The sequence below is a fragment of the Molothrus ater genome, chromosome 8 (assembly GCF_012460135.2).
Source record: "Molothrus ater isolate BHLD 08-10-18 breed brown headed cowbird chromosome 8, BPBGC_Mater_1.1, whole genome shotgun sequence".
Taxonomy (NCBI): Eukaryota; Metazoa; Chordata; class Aves; order Passeriformes; family Icteridae; genus Molothrus; species Molothrus ater.
Genome location: NC_050485.2, coordinates 21,250,398 through 21,272,522, shown reverse-complemented (window position 1 = coordinate 21,272,522; position 22,125 = coordinate 21,250,398). Strand labels below are relative to the sequence as shown.

The following is a 22,125-nucleotide window of genomic DNA, read 5'->3' as shown; positions in this document are numbered from 1 at the left end:
TAATGTGATTCATTATTATTCATTTTATCAATAACTCTGTCACATTGTCAAAAGCCATCTAGAATTATCTAGTAATTATGTTCTCAAAAATAGATTAAATATTTCAGGAAGAGTCACATAAAATTTCACATGTAGTCTCATTATTTGTTTCCTTTGCAATGCATGAGAAATTTATCTTGTTTTTATTGAAAATGCAGAACTAACTTCATAACCTCAGCCATCTTTTAAATCTTTTTCACCATTCCTGAATTTCTATTTTCCTTTCCACTGAATCATGTGTGTATTTATCTTATTTTTCTGTTTCTATTAGCGTGACTTTTTTGGCTTCTTGAACTTTTCTTTAGCAATATTTCTCAGTTGTTTTTCTCTTCTATATACCTTTTCATTCAGGTTTACTTGTGACAACTGGATATATCTTTTCCATATCTTTGCCTTCAAATATATTGGTACCATGGTCATGTTAATTTTGAAATTTTACTAAAATTAAGTTTTTGAATTTTAAAAAGCAAACATTTTTATTCCAGCTTGAAATAATTACAGAAAATATTCACAGTGATATTTATTCTTTCTAAATGTAACTACTAATAAAATTTCAAACACACAGTTACCAAAATCTGTAAAATGTTGCCTGGCAAAACAAAGATCTATTGTTTTGGATTAGGCACAAGTGTGAATTAAACCTACCAAAGCTATGGCTCATGAGATGATCTAAGTTTATATCAACACCTGAGCTATATCTCAAAATTACCCCACTATGTATGTAACAAAGATGCCTTTCAAATATGTTTTTTCCTCTTTTTTTTTTTCCCTTCCCCCCATGCCCTCCCCCTCAAGGTTCTTTGATTAAACATGAAGCAGTTCTTTAGAAGGGCATGGCCAATTTTAATTAGTTTATGAAAGAGGGTGATAATTCTGGAATTCTGTTTATTGAGATGAGATGACTCAATTTGTCTGGTATATCTAGAAGATAAGCTTTAAAGTTGTGAATTAAAAAGCTCTTCCTTGATGTGAGTTGCACTTTTCCTTTCTTGGTTTTTCTTTTTCAATCTATTTAAACTTTTTATAAAATCAAAACTGTCTTTCAATGATGGTTACCAAGAGAAATAATGTGCCTGCCTTCATTTGTACCCTTATCTGTTTTTTCTTAGTTATTGAGTTTTACAGACAATACCTTTTTATTTTTTTTCCCTCTTCCAGATTGGGGATGCTCTTATTGAGATTGCCAGCAATATAATGCTGGTGGATGACCACGTGTTGTGGATGGCTCAAAAAGAAGACAAAGCCTGCACCAGGATTGTACGATGTGTGGAACAGATTGCAAGTCACATACTGACCAGCAAGATTCAAGTGATATCAAAGGTATTTCAAAAAATTTTAAAATGTTTTGTAAGATTTTTTTCTCTTGAATTCTATTTGCAAGACCAAAATATTTTTAAAATATAAACAATGGTTTTAAAAAGTGGTTTTCTTTGATCAGTTTTATTTATTGTGACAATATAGTGTTCACAACAATATCTTTCTAATGTTCTTACTATTCATTCATTTTCTATTTTTAAAGCCACTATAGTGCATGGTTTTATTTTGAAAGGTCCAAGTTGAATGAGTGACTGACAGCAACATCTCAGACCATAAAAGACAACAAGATCCTTCCCTGGATCTGGAAGATTTTAATATGCCTTACCAAGAGGCTTCTGAACAACTATTGTTTAAAGTATTTAGAAGATTATCTACAAAGGTCTATCATGTCTTAAACATTACCAATTTGGGGATAGTTTTAGTTTTTTTAGAAGCACACTGTACCTGTTAGAAATACTTGTTTTACTCCTTGTCCTCCATCTACACAAATGTGTCACTTGGATACTGAGAGGTTCTCATTTGGAGACTAACACATTGTCTTGTCAGCTTCAACATCTAAATAGCAGAAATACATCCAAATCAGAAGCTTGAAAGTTATCCTTTTAGAAGTTTAGATAAACACTTTAAAGCCTTATCATTCCTTGAGTTGGTTTGCTTGCTTGCTCTTAAACAACCTTTATTCTTTTCTCAATTGTCCACTGCATTTACACAAAACCACTATTTAAAACTGAGTTCAGGCGCAGAGTAAATCACAGGAAAAATGCATAAAATTAAAAGCAACCAAAAAAAAAAAAAGAAGTTATAGACTGAAGTGAATCATAGAGGAAGCCAAATAGCATAATAGCCTTAGTTTGTGTTTTTAGAAAAGTGGTCTTTCAAACAGACACAAAAATATATTGGACTGTTTCTTAAAAGAAGTTTTTTATTTAATTCTCATTTACATAAAAGAATCAAATTTGCTAAAAGTATTTATATTAAATGCATAGTGACAATAATGTAACTTTTAGAAGTATTTTGCAATGTGACAGCTAGGAGGGCTCTGTTGTTTTATATTTGCCTTTCTTTTAAATGTCAAGTGACAAAGGTTGAGTTTTTTCCCTTTCACTGCTTCAGGAAGATGTTGACATTACTGAAAAGAGTAATTCTATGTACTCAGACTTCAATATGTGTCACTAACTGTTTTGCCTTGCTTTATCTTTTAGCTTCTTAAGGTTTTTTGTAGGAGAAGTAGTTTACTCTTGAGTGCAATTTGTAAATAAACAAAAGCTGTGGAGTATTTCTGGTCTCATCTTAGGCAATACCAAACATATCTGTTCCTTTGGGAGGCCAGCCAGGAAACTGTCTTACAGAAATTGCATCAGCTTTCTTTATTTTAGAAAACAGCAAATAAACACCCACAGCTTAGGTAGCCAATAGTTTCTCGTACAATTCCAAAGGGGGGATAAAAAGGAGAAACTCTATAAATGGTGTCAGCCATATAACATTGAATCATAGAATAATTTAGGTGGTCAAAGACCTTTAAGATCCTTGAGTCCAACCATTAATCCAGCACTGCCAAGTCCACAGATGAGGAAACAATCTGTGCCTGGAAGCAGAAACCATATTGTCCTATCGGTGTGGCACCAGTCTAAGGTAGTCCACCTGTTATAACACAAGCTGTTTGTCCCATGCACTGTGATGAAATTAAAATACTAGTTTAAGAGTAGAGATGCATCTCTGCACTCTGCTGCAGTCTCCATCTCCATACACTTCACTTTGCTGAAGGATAGGTCACAAATGTACCTGTAACACGGTGTTGCTTTGAAACCATGTAGTCATGTTCAATGCTCTCATGGAACAAGATGTGTGAAAAGACTCAGCCACTAAATAGCTGAGAAGGTTCCTTTTTCATTTCTTAGGTACAAAGCACATCCTTGTTAATTTTTTAAATAGTTCTTAAGCCTGGTGTTGCTAGTTCACTTTATAACTCTATTGCTTTAATTCCAGATTCCATTGAAGCTGATAATGATGGAATTAAAAAACTGATATAATAATAACTAGTGTAACTGACAGAAAGAGATCTATACCTATGTGTATATATGTATCTCAGAAGGAAAGATGGAAGCAAACCCACTATGCTGTTGTTGAATCCTGTATCATATTTTTTAAAAAGTTCTATTTTCTTTCTCTTCCCAAGAGAATATATATATATACACATAGATATGTGTGTATGTGTGTGTACATGCACAATCATTTATTTAGTTTATGCAGTAAGCACACAATGCATGTGCAGTTGCAAGTATGGTTAATAGGTTTGTGCCAACCATTCTCAATGTTTTCACAGGTATCTCGTAATATTGCTCTGGAAGCCTTCATGATCAAGCCCTCCAGTTTCACAGGAATGACTTGCACTGCCTACCAGAAAACATCTGCAAACTCAGACAAGTCAATGACTCCTGATTTGGGAAGATGGGAAGCAAATCACAATCCTGATCTATATTTGAATTTCAAGTGCAACACTGGCAATCTGGATGGTTCTTTGGTGAATTCTTCTACCAGAGTAAGTCAGTATGATTATGAATATAACTTATCTATTTTATTTATTTAGTGTTTTCAGTAGCACCTTTATGCAGAATACTGATTTGTAAAATGAATATTTTATGTGTTCTTAGCACTGTAAACTTGTTAATAATTTCAGCATGTAAGTGGGCTTAAACTGGTGTATTGAGTGTAGCATATTTTGTTGTACTAATGAATATTCCATTAATATAATCAGGCAGAATGCAGGATGTGAATAGAGATGAGTGAATGTCTTGTTTTTTTCTACCTCTGAGTCCAGTTGTGCAAACTTTTCTATGTGTAAACAATCTCTTCAAATTAATTTGGAAATACTTGTTTTAGTGAGGCAGTCTCACAGGGTTTTACATTGCAGAGATGTATTTTTTTTAGGGAAATTACCTTTACTTTCATGAATAATACTGCACTATCTTCTGGACTTCATGCTGAGGGAGAGTGTTTTGCTGGATTTTTGAGTAGTAGCTGAAGAAAATAGTAAATAAGCCTTTTAATAGAATACACTGTTGTTATCAAATAATGAAGTGTAACAATTAAATTTTGATCTAGCAGGAAATGGAATTTTGTATTTGGCTGAGCATGTTATTAAATTTAAGTATTAGTGTTGAATTTCAGCTACCCTCCAACTGAATCTCAGTTTAATAGGCTTATTTCTTGAATTATTTACTATGACAAAATGATGCTTCTCTGAATAATATTACTGGTTTATTGAACTTGAAAATATTTTGATTGAAGTTTGGTGCATTTTAATCCATATGGACTATGCAGTCACTTATATGGTGCTCCCATGATCTTCTGCTAAAAGGAATCATCTTAATAATTGAAGAATAGGTTAAATTTGTTTCCTTTAATGGAGTTCATTTTTTTCCTCTGAACACTTTGAACACATCTGTCTATAGGAAAAAGAAAGGTGTCTCTGAAAAGCAATGACTTTGCCATCCATAAGGTGAAACCCAAATGTCAGAGATCCCAAAGACACAAGATTTCTTCAAGAAGAAATCCTGGAACACTCTGAATTGTATGGGATAGTATTATTGATATAGAAATATATATGGGATTACAGGAATGGGAAAGTTTACTTTATTAGCTCCACCAGTATATTTTGTACTTCTTTAGAATCTGAATACCAACATTTTTAGTAAATTAGTCTCTTTATAGTTGAATGGTCAAGCATGGTGTATCTCTCCTTTTATAAAAATCCTACCATAATTGCAAATTTCTCATCTTTTCTATCAGCATGCATTCGTCAAATATTTAGAGTAAGTTAGACCAGTTATTTGAAGCCCCTTCCTAAAATGTTGTTAGAATGTCACCATAATAATCTCAGAATAAAATCTTACCTTGTATACTGTGAACCTACCTGACTTTAATATAGAGAAGGGAAATTCTACTGATGGTACAAAGAAGTCAGGAGAAAGTGAGCTTATTCCCATGCAAAGCCATTTTATGTATGTAATATATATTCTGATGGAAGTGACTTTATTAGGTGGATCTCCAGTTATCACCTGTATATGAATTTGTAACGATTGTAAGAGCACGATACAGGAGAGTATAGACTCAGCTAAATATTTGTTACATGGCTTTAGGTTTTAACATGGAAGTGTACTCAGGTATTAAATGTGGTAGGGGAATAAGCAGACTGGATATATTCCTTTAACTTTATCCTGAAAAGCAAGAAGTTTTAATTCACTGCTCCCTGAAAGTTTCAGGCTAACCACTCCCTTAATTCACTCTGAAATTGGTTACACTTCTTCACTGTTGAAGCAAATCATATGTAGAATTGTAACTGATAACAGAAAATGGGATTCTCTATCATCATCCACTAGCAAAATTATTTCTATATTTGCTCATTGGAGGTAAACCTACTTGATTGTGCTGTGCAAAGTTTAGGAAAAAAGGGAATTTGTTCTAAGGTCAAAATTGCTTCTTTTATTATATCTGACCTTTAGAACTTCATCTTAGATGCTGAAATTACTCTTACAGTCTTCCTCTATTTAGCATAGGATTAATAATGAAGAAGAAAAAACATCTAATTAAAATCACCAAGTAGATGTAGCAATCACAAATTTAATTAACTTCTAATAAAAATGTGAAAATTTGCTTAAGAAGCCTACTAAAAGAGAATATTCATATGTTTTTGTGCAAGAAAGTGTAGCCCTCTTCAAATTTATAGTACAGTCATCTGCTCACTGAGCAAAGCAATTGTTTATATCTTGTGTTTCTAAGAAATTTCACTAATCAATTAAAAAAGTGAATCCTCAGGAAGCAAAGTGTGGGCAGTAGAGGGGGGAAGGCCGATATGGGTGAGCTCAAGCTTTCTTGTGAATACCACCAAGGCTTTTGTAACTATTCATAGTGATCTTCCCTGGCAATGGTAGGAAATTGATAGATATTTAGACAGTGGTTTTCTGTACATAAATTAACCTGATCTGGTTGTTATGGTATATAATGCCCCATAAAGGTTAAGTAACATCAAAATTTAAATAAAAAAGTAAAAAACAGATTTAAAAGGATAGACTTTGAAAATTAAATAATTTAAAAGCACTGAAAGAGGTTCACCATTCAGAGAAGTTCAGGACATAGCTGTTAAAATATATCTGTATCCACTTATGGTTCAAATATGTTTATAGACCAACTTGCAGTGTTTTCAGATACCCTAAATTAAAATATTATTGCAGTTCGATACACAAATTTTTATCTTTAAATCTAATTCTGACTCTATAGCTACCTGCAAGTTTGAAAATAATCATTTATCCTTGTTGCAGATCAGAAGTTTTGTGTGGTAGGACTTAGACACAAATGCCTTCTCTTAAATCCCATTTTTGCTGTTAGTAGGGAGCTTTTGCTGCCTGGCTGGACTCTACTGGGTGGGGAATAAAAAGCTCAAATATATATTCTGAATTTTTGTTACAGTATTTTGACACACTGGTTGTTTTCTTCTCTGTTTAAGAAGCTTTAATGGGATGCTCCCACCCTGGGTTTCCAGGCTGAGATCCTATCACAGGAATGCTTCTGGGGCACTATTCTGTCTCATGAGCTGAGTTATATCCTCTGTGGTCTGCGGATATAAAAATAATGAAGTGATGATCACACACCAACCAGGCTGCTGCACATTTGAACTCAGACAATGTGAGAACAGTTGATGAAATTTTAGTGCCATTCAGTACAAATCCAGAGTCTGGTTCTTGTTTGGTACCAGACCTGAAGGATACTTGGAACCTGATCTCTGTTCCAACCTGATTCTGCAAAATAGTGTGCAAAAATAATGACTTGTACAGTTAACCCACCCTCTGACTGAGTAAAATTCCTTCAGTACAGAATGAACCTTTAAACTTCCTGTACCATGGCAACGAAATGTGCCGTTTATGGTGGACTGGAAGTTTGGTATTTGTGCTTTGACTTTGAAGAAAGTATTTTCTTAACATAATTTATACTTTCAGCTTCATTGAAAATGCTTGTCAAATGAGAAGTCTATTCCTATCTTAATTATTCTCCTGACACACAAATTAATTGGAAGTGAGGTTTTAAAATTTCAATAATACGAATTTCACATGTAATGCCTGACTTTTGAGTTCTTCATGATAGTCTCCATGCATTCCATTCAACTTTTCAATTCTGTTTATTTCTTCTATGCCCTGAGCCAGACTGACCTTTGGATTTGTCAGGTTGTATTACAGGTAGTGTCCATAGGAAGAAATGGTAAAAGTTAAATTGGTACCAGACGTGCTAGCCACAAAAACAAATTCTAAAGTGTACTAACAAAATCCTGCAATTACGTACATGTACCATGTTGAGATATTACACAATTTTAGAAATATTCTTGTCTCAGATACATACTGGAAAATATAAAATCTATGTAAGAAACGGTTTTGTCTTGCATAAAATAAATTTTGATTGTCCGACCATAGATGTAATGTATACATAATGGTAAATTCACAGGTAAAAGTTACCAGGAATGGAGAAAAGAACCTAAAGATTTCCACCAAGTGATGAGAGTAGGATAAAACACAGAATTAAAAATCCAAAGAGGAATTGTGAATGGGAAAATGATTGTAACTGATATCATGAGGTTGCTCACCCATTTTAGGATACCTTCTCCCAGTTTCAGAATGCATGTGTACAGAAGTTTTTCAGTGCATCAAGATCAACTCAGGAAATTCAGAATTCATATGGTGTATAGAATTTGTGAAAAATGTAATACAAAATGAATATACTTCCTGTAATTTGCACAGAAAATATCTATTATTGTTTCTGGTTCAGTCTATCAGACTAAATGTTCCCTACTCCAGATCTTTTTTCATTCCATGCTACATTAAAAACAAATACTTTTCAGTCTTCTGTTGAGAACATTCACGTTGAAATATTCAGTAACCACATACATCATATTAAGAAAATACCATCCAACATAGTCAACAAAATACTTTTATCCTACAGTATGTCACAGTATATTGTTAGGTTAATTCTGTATTTTTTTTCTGGCATGTAATATCCAGTAGGTTGATAGATATCATAAATATAACATGAATTATGTTGACATCATCATTTCCATTGTGATGGCCTCTGATTTCCCAGCACTCATTGCTTTTTACAGATTATTGCAGCACTTTCCTCATCAAATATGATGAACTTTGAGTATGTTGTATCATACACGTTAGTACAAAATTATAATTTTTTTTTCTCATGCTTCAATTTTCACAACTGTAGAAAACATACAATAAAGAAAAAATTGCCAAGTAAGCGGGACACCAGCAAACAAAACTTAGTTTCTCAGTTTTATAAGTATTGCATATTACACAGTAACACTGGGCAGAATGCTGGAATACCTATTGTCAAAGCCTATTTTGTTTCAAAATATTTTACAAAGATTAAACATCCAGATCAAGGCATATCATGTTGTACATCAGAATTTGTCCTCTTCCCTTCCCTTTGGGAAAAAATTTTTGCCCATTTTTCTCTTTTCTCAATTTTCTTTCTATGTCTTAGAGCGCAAAGCATTTTGCTCTTCCTCTCTTGGATAATGATATTATATGAAAATTTGTCCTGGTAACTTACAAGAGAGTTTGCTTGGTTGTAAATTTATAAACTGATTTTACAATAACTAATCTAGGACTGTGTTTCTCTTTTCTCTGTGATTAGGTGGGTACTATCACAAAGGTATATCTTAAATGTGATGTAGGCATTTTTAAGTTTGTTATATTTTGCCTGCTTCATCCTTTTACATTTTTTCTACTTTTTAAAGATCTTTTATATATAGTTCTAATTTAATCCTGTAGTGGTTTTAATATATATCCAGACATACAATATCTATTTATTCAATATTCTAAATAATCACCTTCATTCTAGATTTTTGCATTCAAAAAAGGATTTTTTAATATTTGTCCTTATTCTTAGACATAATGTCTAAGAGTTATCAAAAAATAGCTGTTGGTATCTCTCTTATTACAGCCATGGAATACTTGTTTTAAAATAAAACTAAAAATAAGTAAAAACATTTAGCAGTATGATATATAAGCTAGTATTTTCTGTGGAAGTGTTAATTTGCTTGCAGGTGGGTTCAGATGATACACGGAGTACTAGCTATGGAAAAAGTTGAAATATCTGTCATTCAGGTAATCAGAGGATTTAATTTCAAAATCAAAACCAGACAAGAAAAACTGCAACTCTCTTTCTCTTTCCAGTATGCTCAAATGACAATTTTATATGCTCAAATCACAATTTTATATTGATACCACTTACTATTATTCCTTCTCAAAACGTGACTTCATATATTTGTGCCTGGTATGACTGACACCTGCAAGGTTTGTAGTTTGGTGTTTTGTGTTCAATATACCTTCTTTTTTCTTTTCTCTGTACATGCTTCTGTGGCCTTTTATTATGTGGATGTTCATCCTGCACTTACAGATCTTTCTGAAAGTTGAGAAAAATAGAACAGTGCCCAAATACTATTAATGCATGTGTGAAAAATGTCAATTATCTTAGGTGTACAGAAGTGTTTCTCTAATTCTTGTATTGGTTTATCATGTATTTTAACATCTAGCCATTTTGTCACTGTCCCTTAATGCTATGCACAGTTTGGAGCTCAAACTTGTATGTCTGTAGAAGTGAAAAGAAATATGAATAGATTGAAGTTAATAAATACAAGGAAAAAGAGACTGGGAGAATTAGCAGCTTGTATTTGATCTAAAATTGTGTTATTTGAATTCACATTTGCTTTCTTGTGAAAGAAACTTCTGTTCCTGAACACATGAATACTACTGATTTTATGTATGCTGTCAATATATATCTAGGAGATGTGCTGCCACTCTTTAATCCACAATGGCTGAGTGAAAAACAGACTTCTGATTTTCAGCACCATTGCTCTTGTTACAGAAAAGTTATCTTTGGGATTTCCCAAAGGGCATTATAAGATTAGTTTCCTTGTTATAAACTATCAGACTCCTTCATGTGCATTCTGCTGTTAAATAATAGTGTGTACACTAATTAAGATAAACCACATAACAAAACCCCACTGACACCATAACAATTAATAAAACAAAGCATCAGTTGTTGGAATGTATTTTATGGTACAAAGGTACCATAAAGGAACGTATTTTATGGTACTTGATGGTACAAAGGTAATAATGACCATGTACAATACTGAGTACAAATGCAAGTCCTAGTTCTGCATTGATTTTTGAGGACTTAACCCCCAATTTTCTCATTATATAAAATAAAATGCCCATAACTTTCTCATGGTATAAACAAAAAACTTTTAACATTTTTATAGAACTCCCTGTATAAGTTAAGTATTTGCAACTGTTCTTTTCTAAACTCTTCTTTTTAATGTTTGTTTTGTTTTTCTCAGGGAATGATTGATGCTACATAATAGAACATGCATCAGTATCCAATAAGTAATTACATTTTGTTTCTCAAAATCTTTTTCACTACATGGTTGCTTAGGTAATTGATTGTTGCTTATTTTAGAGAAGGCATTTCCAATTTCTAAACTGATAATATTAGTAACTGTGGAAGTGCATTTAGAAGCTTTTTCTTTCTTCTTTCTTTTCTTTTTTTTTTTTCCAGTGTTGGTTTGCTGGCTTAGATTGATTATTAGGAGATGATATTGCTGGATTTTTTTTCCTAAATGTGGATTCTTTTCCTAGAAATTCTTGATTGTTTCCTGGCTTTTTTAGTCCCCAGCTGTATGTGATAACCTAAGGGAATGGTCAATAGCGCACAGGTGAGGAGGCTGCTTTGGAGGAGTCAAACCCTGTACGTGGTATAAAGGTGCTCACACAAGGGTAGAGCCTTTCTCATTGTCAAAGTGACCATATTGGCTGGAGCTTCTCTTCAGGAAAAGGCAGCAGTGTATGAGGTCATGTATCAAAGATTTTTGAGTGGGTTTTGGTTTTATGCACATAGAGGAATTAATCTGTGTGATGTTCTGTGTAGTATTTAGGGCACTGTAAGTGCTGTGTTGTAGGAACTTTCTAAAGGATGTGTATACACGTGTCTCCAGACAATCATTTTTGAACATGTAGTGGAAGTCAGCAGTGGAATGCAAGTTTTCCAGAAAGTGGGTATGTTATCTCTATGTTTTATGCACAGTGTAGACCTAGGGGTGTAATTAGGTAGAATACTCCTTCTAAAGTGACTTAAGAAGAGATGACTATACCAGCAAGTTGATTCATGGAAGGACTAGAACAGTCTTTCTTTCAGAACTGTCTTTGTGACACGGGAACTGAAATTTCAGTTAAAATATTTCTGCCAATATTGCCTTGTTGTTTGGTGAAGAAATTATTTAATTGGGTGGTGGTGTTCTGTGGTTTTGGTGGGCTTAGCTGGGAGAGGAGTTCACCTTTGATTTCTTTTTTAGTTCCAAAAAATATATATACTAGTAGAAATCTCTAACATTTCTTTTTTGGGTTGAAGGATTTAATATTGCCTTGTTTAATTGACTGTTACTGCTTTGTAGAAATTGTGAGATGTGTTCTGTGTCACAGTGAAGTCAGAAGTACTTTGCATAGTCTGTCTTTTCCCTAAAAATAGATATGAAAGTCTGTTAAGTAAAAAAATCTTCTTGCAGTGGTTGTTGTTGATGTATTAAAGTGGTGTTCACTAAAAATATATAGATTAATTCATCTATAAGAATTATTTTTTTTATTATTTTAAAACCCAATGTAAAATTCTGGCATTTTTTACTGTATGAAAAGAGTGATAAACTTGGAGTCATCTATGAGCATACGTGCACATGCACAGATGTTTGTACAAATGACCCAAAGGAATGGCCTGAAGTTGTGTCAGGAGAGGTTTAGATTGGATATTAGGAAAAAATTCCCTATGGAAAGGGTTGTTAGGGATTGGAACAGGCTGCCCAGGGAAGTGGTGAAGTCACCTGAGTGACTCAAAAAATGTGTTCAAGACTTTCAAAAAGAGCTCAAAAAACAGTGCACATCATTTGGGGAAATGGTTTAGCAATAAACCTGGCAGTGCTGCCTTGCATGTCAGACTTGGTGATTTTTAGAGGCCTTTTCCAAATTTAACAATTCCATGTTTCTGTTTCATGGTTTTGAGGACTAGAATCCTGTTTTCTGTGTATATGGGGTTAGCAGCAGTTGTTCTGGAAGGATAGTGCACATGGGTAGGTAATAATACATGTTTATGGTGCCTAGTAGGTATTTGAGTTTAATCTATTTTCTGAACTTTGAAAATATCTCCTAAAAATAATACAGTGGGAAAATAAAGTGAAGAGAGTGAGGCAAGGGGCAGGAGGGGTTTCAGAAGTAGTAAACTTACTAGAATCAATTTCCTGAGTTCACAGTTCTCATGAGATCATTCCGTGCTCTAACATCGAGTGTTGGAGTGTGTGGGGTGAGGGAGAGATTTTCATGGTGAGGGAAGAGGAGTAAGTTGTTTACTTGGGCTTTTTTTAACAAACAAAACTTTGACAAGTCTTGTGATTCTAGGAGAGTTGACTGTGACTATAATGATTCATTCTTGTCTGTCATTTTAGACTGTCATGTGCTACACTTTTAAAATAGGATGTAAAAGCGCATGACTACTGTCCCAGAGGGCGTCTCACAAAGATGTGCATAGTATTTTTTGAGCCCATCTCAATGAAAAATTTATTTTTTAGCTAAATTAATATTGATATGCTGATTCATGTTTATGCTCTGAGCTCTTTCTGCATTATTGATTTCTGTATGGTTGGCATACTATATATCAAATATTTCAAGGAAAGCTTGTAAATTTGTTGAACTATAATTGAATATAGTACAGATGGGATCATACCATTATTTCCTGACGGTGAGTTATAAGAATCCCATTTTAAAACTTTCATAGTTATACATAAGAGTTAGTTCATTATTCTAAATTATTGTTATTGTGCTCCCATAATGTCCCAGAAAGTGAAGGAACTTAACAGGTGTTAATTGAGTTTCCAAATCATCAGTGGAGGAATTTACTGTTTTTAATACCAGGTTAGTTTGTAATGAAACACTTAACTCTGCTTTACAGAGAAAGGACTTCTACCCAGATATTCATTGTTTGACTTCATAAATGGACAGTCGTTCTTGTGAAGTTAATTGGCTTCATAATCTTGTTTTAGTGAATGAAACTCGTACACAGATTTCTTTAGTTTCTGGGAAAACTTCATAATGAAATAAAGAGGGATTTTCATAATGAATTTGAGAAAAACAAGTATGTCTGGACTCTTCATCCAGACTTTTTACTGCTTTTTTCTCTTGGCATCAACGAGTAACTAAAACATAATTTAAAACAATACTAACCAAAAATTATAATTGTACTTAAAATAGCTAGAAATAGTCAGTACTTCAGTAGGATTCTTGAATCTGATGTTTTTTCAAATGCTAGTGAAAAGTGTTGAATGTAGGGATATAAGAAAAGCTGCAAAGGGTCAGTCTAAAATTCTATTTTTGCTTGTTTCTTACCTCTGGTAGGAGTCTAGTAGGTTGGAAGCTTTGGGAGAGAAGTATATATAGAAATGGAAATGTAGTGGTACATCTCACTTATATGCACTTTTTATGCCTCTTGGATTTCCTCAACAACAGACTGTAGCCAGAAGATGGTCAATACAGGAAATAGGTTCCTTTTTTGGGAAAAAAATTATCTCAACTTTTGATACATCTTAATGGTTTAGGTCTTATAGTCTTAATGGTCTAAACCATCTTAATGGTTTAGGTCTTATCCAACCACACTTGGATATGTGTGTTCACTAAGCTATATTATGTTTGTTATTCTATGTAGAAATAGATCTTTATCTTAATGTGCCAATAATGCACATGTACAAATCTGAGAACAGGAGTGATGATAATTGTAAAAGTCCACATCCTCTCTGTGTGCATGGGAATACATATTTATACAATATCAAACTACAGTCCTGGAGTTTTTCTGCCATTAATCCTTGTGCTGATTTTTTTTCATACACCCTGCATTACTGCTAAGAAGAAAAAAAGAGGAAAAATAAGTTGGCCAATTGTTTTAGCTCAAAACAGACTGTAGGCTATGAATTTGGATAGACAAGATAACAATTCTTCTCCTAAATGTAGGTTAAAGCCCTTCAGACCAGAACTCTGATGAACCAGAACTAAAACCCACAATGGCTAATTCGATATGTACAGGTCATACAGCAGATGTAACAGCTGTGTAGTGTATGCTTCACTGACCAGCATATGCTGCTATTTTAAAGGAAAAGAGGAATCTTAGGACTTGGCACTTGAAGAAAAAAATTGCATTTCTGTGACATTTTATTGCAGAAAATCTCCTGTATTTCATAAGCTCTGTTTGATCAGTACTGTGTAAATTGTCTTAACAGATTCAAAACTCTTACTAAATATAGTCTAGCAAAGTTGCATGTAATTATCAGAGTCATTGAACTGGAGGGTTATTTACAGCTATGTTGTGTTTCTTCAGCCTTTATCACTGCACTTCTGATGATAGCAGTCACCTGCAGAAATGCCACCAAATATCAAACATACTATTTAAGTGGTACTGATCATTTAAATGTGTAAATTCCTAATTTCCACATAAAACAGAATTAAAGATGTATTCCAAACTATTTTAAAACTCCTGCTCACGAGAACTACGGTTTTCAGTCTTGTGCACTTTCAGAGTACTTCACTGATTTGGCATCTGTATTTTAATCCTTACTTTTCAGAAATTTCATGTCTGATTTTAGTGAAGTCTGTAGTAAATAAATGTCTAACTTGAGTATATGTCAGAACGTATGTAGTATATTTAAAGTTCATTTTACCCTTAGAGTTTAGTTTAATTCTGTCAAATAACAAATCCAATCAGAGGCAGCATCAAGCTTCAGCAGTAAGTTTTCCTCCAGTGCAACTACAAGAATTTCTGTAAGGAGGGAACTTTCAAAGAAAATCAGACCCACTGGGTACCTTTTCTACACTTCTTCTCAGTGTGTTGGTTCTTGGGAATTCATTAATGTGCAGAAATTCACTCTAGACACAGTTGAAAACTAGCAGTGAATGTTACAATCTATTGATAATTGACTTTCTGCAATAAATACTCAGAAAGCCTACTGCTATACTATTTGGGCCTGATTTACCCTTGTATAATCCCAATGAAATCACTGCACTGAAGTCTATATTTATTTTGGCTAACAGTATTTATTCCTGAAAACATCTTATCCCTTTTAAATTAACACTTAAAAAACCCCCAAAAAGGCAAACATAAAGTGACTAGGGCACTATTATTTATTTTCATTTAAAAAACACTAATAGGTTACCTTTTTCATTTAGCACTAAACTCAGGTATACTCTAATATAAATCAAACTTAAACCATCAGCAAAAGTAAGATAACTCTGACCCTATAAGTATGAACTAGTAATCAGTTGCTTTTTGTAATCATCTGCTAATCCTTGATATATGGTAGCATATTTGTTCAGGTTTATGCTTGTACCAGTTTCTCTACCTGCAATTGCTCTGGTAATTCTGTTTCTTCTACACCACTACTGCCACTAGGAAGAATAAGATTCGTAGATTATGCTGATTTTCTTTCAATATGCTTTCTGTTTTCAGGACATTTGTACAGTTAATAAAAGTTACCATGTGTTTGCTGATTTCTCAGTATCCTTGGAAGTGGTACAACAGTAAATCTGTTTTGCCTTATATTTCAGTCCAAGGGGTAATGGAAGTTTTTAATAATTATTAGGACCTGAGAATAAGCTTCCTTTAAAATGAAATGGGTCTTCTGCAACTGGGAAATGGATAGGAGAATCAAAAATGAAATATACCTTCTGTAGGCAAAATGTGCAGATGTGTCATGTGAAGCTGTTATATAACCTGAAGAGTCAGGGAGGAGATGTTTATTCAGCTCAGTGAACAAGTACTGGAGTGAGGTTCAAAACTTTAGGACACTAAATTAAACATCATCAGTGCCAGAAAGGAAGGAGCTACAGCTTTCACATACAGCTATGGTGATGTCTTCATGCAACTATGAAGAAGAAAAAAGCGTAGGAAAATTCTCTAGGACTAGAAGAATTTTTTTCTTCTAGTTGTCATTAGCTTTTTTCCTGTTGTCATTAGCTTTGCTAGTAGGTTGTTCTGTGCTGCTGTGAAAGCATGCCATGCTTATTTACAAAGAAGAACTAATGATATGAACTCCATTTTACTTAGAAGTTGAAAGGATTTGAAAGAGCACTCTTTCCTCTGTAGGTGTCAACATGTAGATATTAAAATAATGCATCAAAATTTAAATAATGCCAAAAAAATGTGGTAAAAAGTAATAAGCTCTGAGCTGCTGAAGTTATTATCTTGGAAATAAGTTTCTAGTGACACTCTATGCATGATTTCTTGTAGTCAATTTAAAGGTTTTTCCTACATGCAGACCTAGAGAAAAATTAATCTGAATGAATTTTGAAAGTGTTTAAGTGAAACTCTAAGTAGGCACCCTTATCCAGAATCAGAGTAGTTTTGACTCAGTTCAGCCGAATTGAATTAATTTAGAAATGAATTCAGCTAAATTGAATTAAGGCCACTTAGTTATGAAGGAAGGTATCAACAGGAATGTCTAAGTACAGTTTATTGACTTTAAGACTTTTAATAACTTGTTCTAACTTTTCTTGATCATCACTTACACAGGTAAGTGATCTTGATCATTCTTAACACAGGTACACTCTCCAGATTTTCCCAAAGATTTTCCTGTGGAGTGTCAGAGGCTCATTCTATAATACTTCTGCCATGTAGAACAACTTTGTCTTTCTTTGCTTAATCAGTATTGAAAACATATTTTTTCCTTTTCCTCTTTCTCCATCTCACCCTGTTATTCATGCTAGTCATGTTTTCATGGGTTAATCCATGCAGGAAGGACCTGACTGACCTGTCATTGTCCCAGTAAGAAATTAGTATGTAGTCAGTTTTCACTGTGGAACTGCATACTGAAAAGTGCTGTATGCTTTTTTTCCCATGGCCTCACTATAGCTCAAAGGGCTATGTAACAACCTGAAGTAGACATTTGCAAAATGCAACGTGCAGAAATTACTGCTGAGGTTTCAGAGCCTAAACATGTGCTCAGGGTGATTTGCTTGGCAGTAACATCTTTGAGATGTCATTATCAACAGTTTCATACTGTTATGTAGTAGTAGCTGTCTTAGCAGGCCCTTTTACAGTCCCTTGCTCCCTTGTATTAACATTAATTTTAAGAAATACCATGAAAGGATAAAAGAGAATATTCCAGAGTTGATTTTTATGAGCTATGAATGGCAACAAAATGAAAATGCAGTAAAATATAAATTTACTGCAGTTATGTTACATAACAGGGTCATGCAGGCAACCCAGGCAAAGCACAATTTGAAATTTAGTAAATATACAAATTAATTCCTCAGATTTTATCTCTATAAAGTAAACAAGCATGCAAATCTTGAGTTAAGCTGAATGAAAGAAAACTCTGTGAGGAGCCTCAGGTACATAACATTTTCATAAATCTGCTGAGAGAGCATGTCAAGACAGCCAGCTGCTTTTGTCGTCTTATATCTGTTTATATTTTCCTATAGAATTGGCTCCTGAGTATGTATTTTGTAGTACAAGCACATTATAACCCTTAAGCAGCAAGATAATTGCTTAGAGCTGATTCAGTTAGACTGTTTGTAGGAATAAATCCTGCTCCTTACTGCCTGATCACAGGAAGCTTTGCAGGCTATGTGGCTGTTTTGTAAGGACTCACAAATCTTGTACTCTTTGAAGAGGTGTCTGCATTTCAAGGTTCATAATACCTAACTGTGTTCAGACAAACTTGGAATTTCTTGTATTCCAACAGGTTGTGAGGCTTGCAGAGTAGGATGAGTCAGAGTAGTGAATCCATCATAGCTGTACCTGTTACCAGCCCAAGTACAGGAATGGTAGAGTAGTAAATCTTGCTTCAGTGATTATTGGCATGACAGGCCATTTTCTTTCTGATTGACTTTCCAGAGCATTAATACACACAAATCCCTACTAAAAGAGCCCTCTACGAAGGAGTTACAATTTGTTTTAAGATCAGCTACTCTGAGAATTTCATGTGCTCTGACACTGTCACAGTGCCATCCTCTTTCTTTTCTAAATGGTGCATCATCTTTGAAAAATTAGCTTTTCAAGAAAATAATCTATAGATTTTTTTTTCTTTAAATCCTTGCTTAAGAATTCCTTAGAACTTAAGGCAGACCACCTGAAGCCTTGGCCATGAGGAATTTGCTTATTAATTGAGCAAGTCTTGAATAATCACTGCAAATTAAGACAATCAGATCTGTTTTCACCTATTTCTCTTCCACTAATTTTGGAGTTTCTTCTATGAAATTATTTCCCTTTCTTTTGCTGTGGTATTATGTCCTTTTTTTTAGGATTTAGTTTTTCCATTGATTCTGATTCCTCTAGAGGAAGGCAGTTCATGAGAAACTGATCTGGTAATTTGTTTCTTTTTCCAGTAATGTCCTAATGCACTGCTTATCACTTCAGCTGGTATTTAGCTCTTTTGGGCTATTTTTTTTCCTTTCTCTTCTCTTGGCAAAAGAAGCTGTCAGGCACATCTTGCCCTTTGGCTGCTTGTGAAGCTTCTGCTTAGGCTCTGCAGAAGAGGTGACTGCCATTCTGTAACAGGCAGGAAAACTCACTATAGAGGAGGTCTGGGTAGGGACTGAATACACAGGTCCACTTTTACTGTGCAGATTTTCAAGAAATTGGTGGTTTATTATCATATAAGGGCAGAATGTCATCTCTTAAGTGATGTGCTGCTCACACCAGAGAAGGGTCTGAAAAGTCTGTTATTGAGGCATTTTTTGGATATTTTTGGTAATCCTAAATGAATATTTGGTAGAGGAATTTTATTTTCAGTAACTATAAAAATGAGTGTTATGATTGCCTAAAGTTAAAATTATTTTGAATGTTAAACTCTTCAACTAAAATCTAAAAAAAAAATCCAGTGGGAATTTCGGACATGATAAATAATATGATAAATAATACTGAATTGTTCCAGTTAGATTTAATTGTTTGAATAGTCTTCCCATGATTCTCCAAGCTAAATACAATACAAATATAATACTGTACAAAATAGTAGGCAGACTCTATATCATGATTGTATTTGATAAATTTAAAACGATGTCTGTTTGCTGGAGAAAAAGAAGGCAATTAGATTTTTTTTTCTTTCTATATTTACTTAGCACACAATCAAAATAAAAAATATGTTGTTACTGGGAAAGTTTTGATACTTAGACCTGGTGGTTTCATATGGTCTCTGCTCTTGCAGCTACTCTCCAAAGCAGTGTAGCTCAGAAGAACTTAGTTAATGGTGATAACTGACAGATGTGACTTCTCTCTGGGATTTTCATCAAAATATACCTATAATTTTAAACCTTTATGAATATTGATGGTGATGCTTACATTACTCGCTTTAGATAAGATTTTTTAAAAAATATTCCAAATTACATTTGTCACAGCAATAATAGTGGCAATCTATGCACCTGCTTGATGAAACTATAAGCAAACAAGTTGGAGAAAGAATTTTTAGACAATAATTATGTCTAAAAATTCTGTGTTTTTCTTTTACTTCAAAGAAGCCAACAAAGATTTTTCAGGTGGCAGAATATGTAGCACTGTCTCTGATCTCAGTTTTCAAAGGACAGGAATTATGGAAGCATATACTCAGTATTGATACTATTATTCTTTTTTTTTTTTTGAAAAATACCCTGAAAGCATATTGCACATTGCTAGGGACAAATTCTTGTCACGAGTTCCATTACAAAGGTAGCCCAATAGAAGACATTGACAAAGGTCAGCATAACATGGAAAATGTTACTAAAATGTTGAAAGTGTACAGGGTCAGGTATTACAATAAATGACCAGTAGCTTTGAAAAATAATGAAATTAGCTCTGAACACAGCAATATCTTTATTAGCATTCTACTCAGAAATGTATGTATGCTTTTAAAATTGTACATGCACTGCATAATGCATGTAAAATAGAGAAAAGTGGTTTTGTCAAGTGAATTGAAAACAGATTGATGCTGAGATAAAAATTGCTTGAAGGACACAAGGGAAGGATTCTGCCTCAAGGGGATGGGTCCATTTTTGCCCTGGTAAATCTCATGTAAGCTTGGAGTAATCTACATGCAACTTAGAGGTTTTTTTACAAGTAACACACAACGTTGTGAAAAAGGGAGGAGAATTTTATTAGTTAAGTTATTGGATAATGCTTTGTCAAAAAATTAATCATCGTTTAACAGGGTCTGTTGAAAGGTAGGTTAAAAATTGGCTTCTAATGAAAAGCAGGAGTTCTCACTATTTCAGGGCAATAGGGTGTCATTCTGATTTTAGATGTTTGGGAGAGGAATAGTACAGTGTCCTAGCAAAATAGTTAAGAGTGTAACCTACTAAGGCTGCTCCAGAAATTTTATAGAAATATTGACTTGGAGCCTCAGTATTGTGAGAAATTATATTCACAATATGCATGTGCAGCATAATGGGAAAGAATGATTGTGGATGTTTACCAGTAATACACCTTATCAGGAATTTGTGGGAAGGATTTCAAGAGATGGAAAATATTATTCCCACGTGTTCTGATAGAATTTGAGAGTTAAGAGCCATATGAAAAGTATATTTTGATAATAATAATAAAAAAATAATTAAATTGCTTTGCTTTTGGGAAAGCTTTATTAATTTACCTTTTTCCATGACCATCTAACATTTCAGCCAAGATAACAATGTGGAGGTAAAACCTTCAGGCTTTGCAGCTGTAGAAAATTCTTCAGCTTCTACTGAAATTTTTTGCGCCAAACTTGGAAAACCAATCAAAATATTACTCCTGTGTTATGTACAAGATTAACCAAGCAGCCTTCATGTATTTAGTATTCACCTGTTTGCCTTTACATCACTGATGTTTTTGTTCTGAAAGCTCTAATTATTTTCCTTCAAATTAAAGAAATTCAGTGACTGATCATTAGACAAACTCCTTGGAGACCATCCCTGTAACAGCTAGACAGATAATTAGAAAACAACTAAATTAGATAATTGGGAAAAAGTGATAAATAGTGCACATCGAGCTAGACATCTTTATATTGTTGATTTGCCATAGAATCTTTTTCCTTGGCAAAGTTCTTCTGTTATTTAAATATGTGTAATACAAACCATGTAAAAATAGCTCAGCAACTGCTCCATGAACTTTTTTATAAGTACCTAAATTAAAATAATGACTACTACTGACATAAGTTCAGAGAAGCTGGATAAAACCTTACTCATTATATTTCAGTTTTTCATGTTTCAGTCCTAAATATACAAATTGATCAAAATGAATGTTTAATTTAATTACTTTAATAAAATGATGTGCACATTCACAGTGCAGTCACTGTGCATAGCTTACTAGAAAACAATCATAAAAGCAGTGCAGAGTCACTGACAAGAACTGATCATCTGAGCACAAAGATTCACATACTGCACACCTATTGAAAAGTACCTGTTCTGTCATTCTGACAGTCATGTCTTCCAGAGTTTTATATTTAAACAATAGAATAGTTCTTATCATGAGTTTTTAATTTAGTAATCCTTTTGTAGGATCTTTGATCTCTGATTATTTGCAACGATTTAATCTAATTGTGGTAAACTGTATTAATCAGCACTCACTTAATTTTCACTTTTCTTTAACAAAAGTTAGTTCATATCAGACTAATAACTTCCAATTGTTAGACAGTCATGTGAGTCAGCCAAAGAGTAACTTTTATTTTCCTGATTACTGACA

General features: G+C 33.7%; 1 protein-coding gene across 1 annotated transcript in view; it reads left to right on the top strand.

Annotated features, from left to right (window-relative positions):
* The window catches only part of LOC118688171 (adhesion G protein-coupled receptor A3), a 252,313-nt gene that overhangs the window by 138,498 nt on the left and 91,690 nt on the right, over window positions 1-22,125 (top strand). Inside the window, exons 11-12 of the mRNA XM_036385594.1 lie at window positions 1,198-1,359; window positions 3,680-3,895. Coding sequence (XP_036241487.1) covers window positions 1,198-1,359; window positions 3,680-3,895 — 378 coding nt within the window. The remainder of the gene's footprint in view (window positions 1-1,197; window positions 1,360-3,679; window positions 3,896-22,125) is intronic.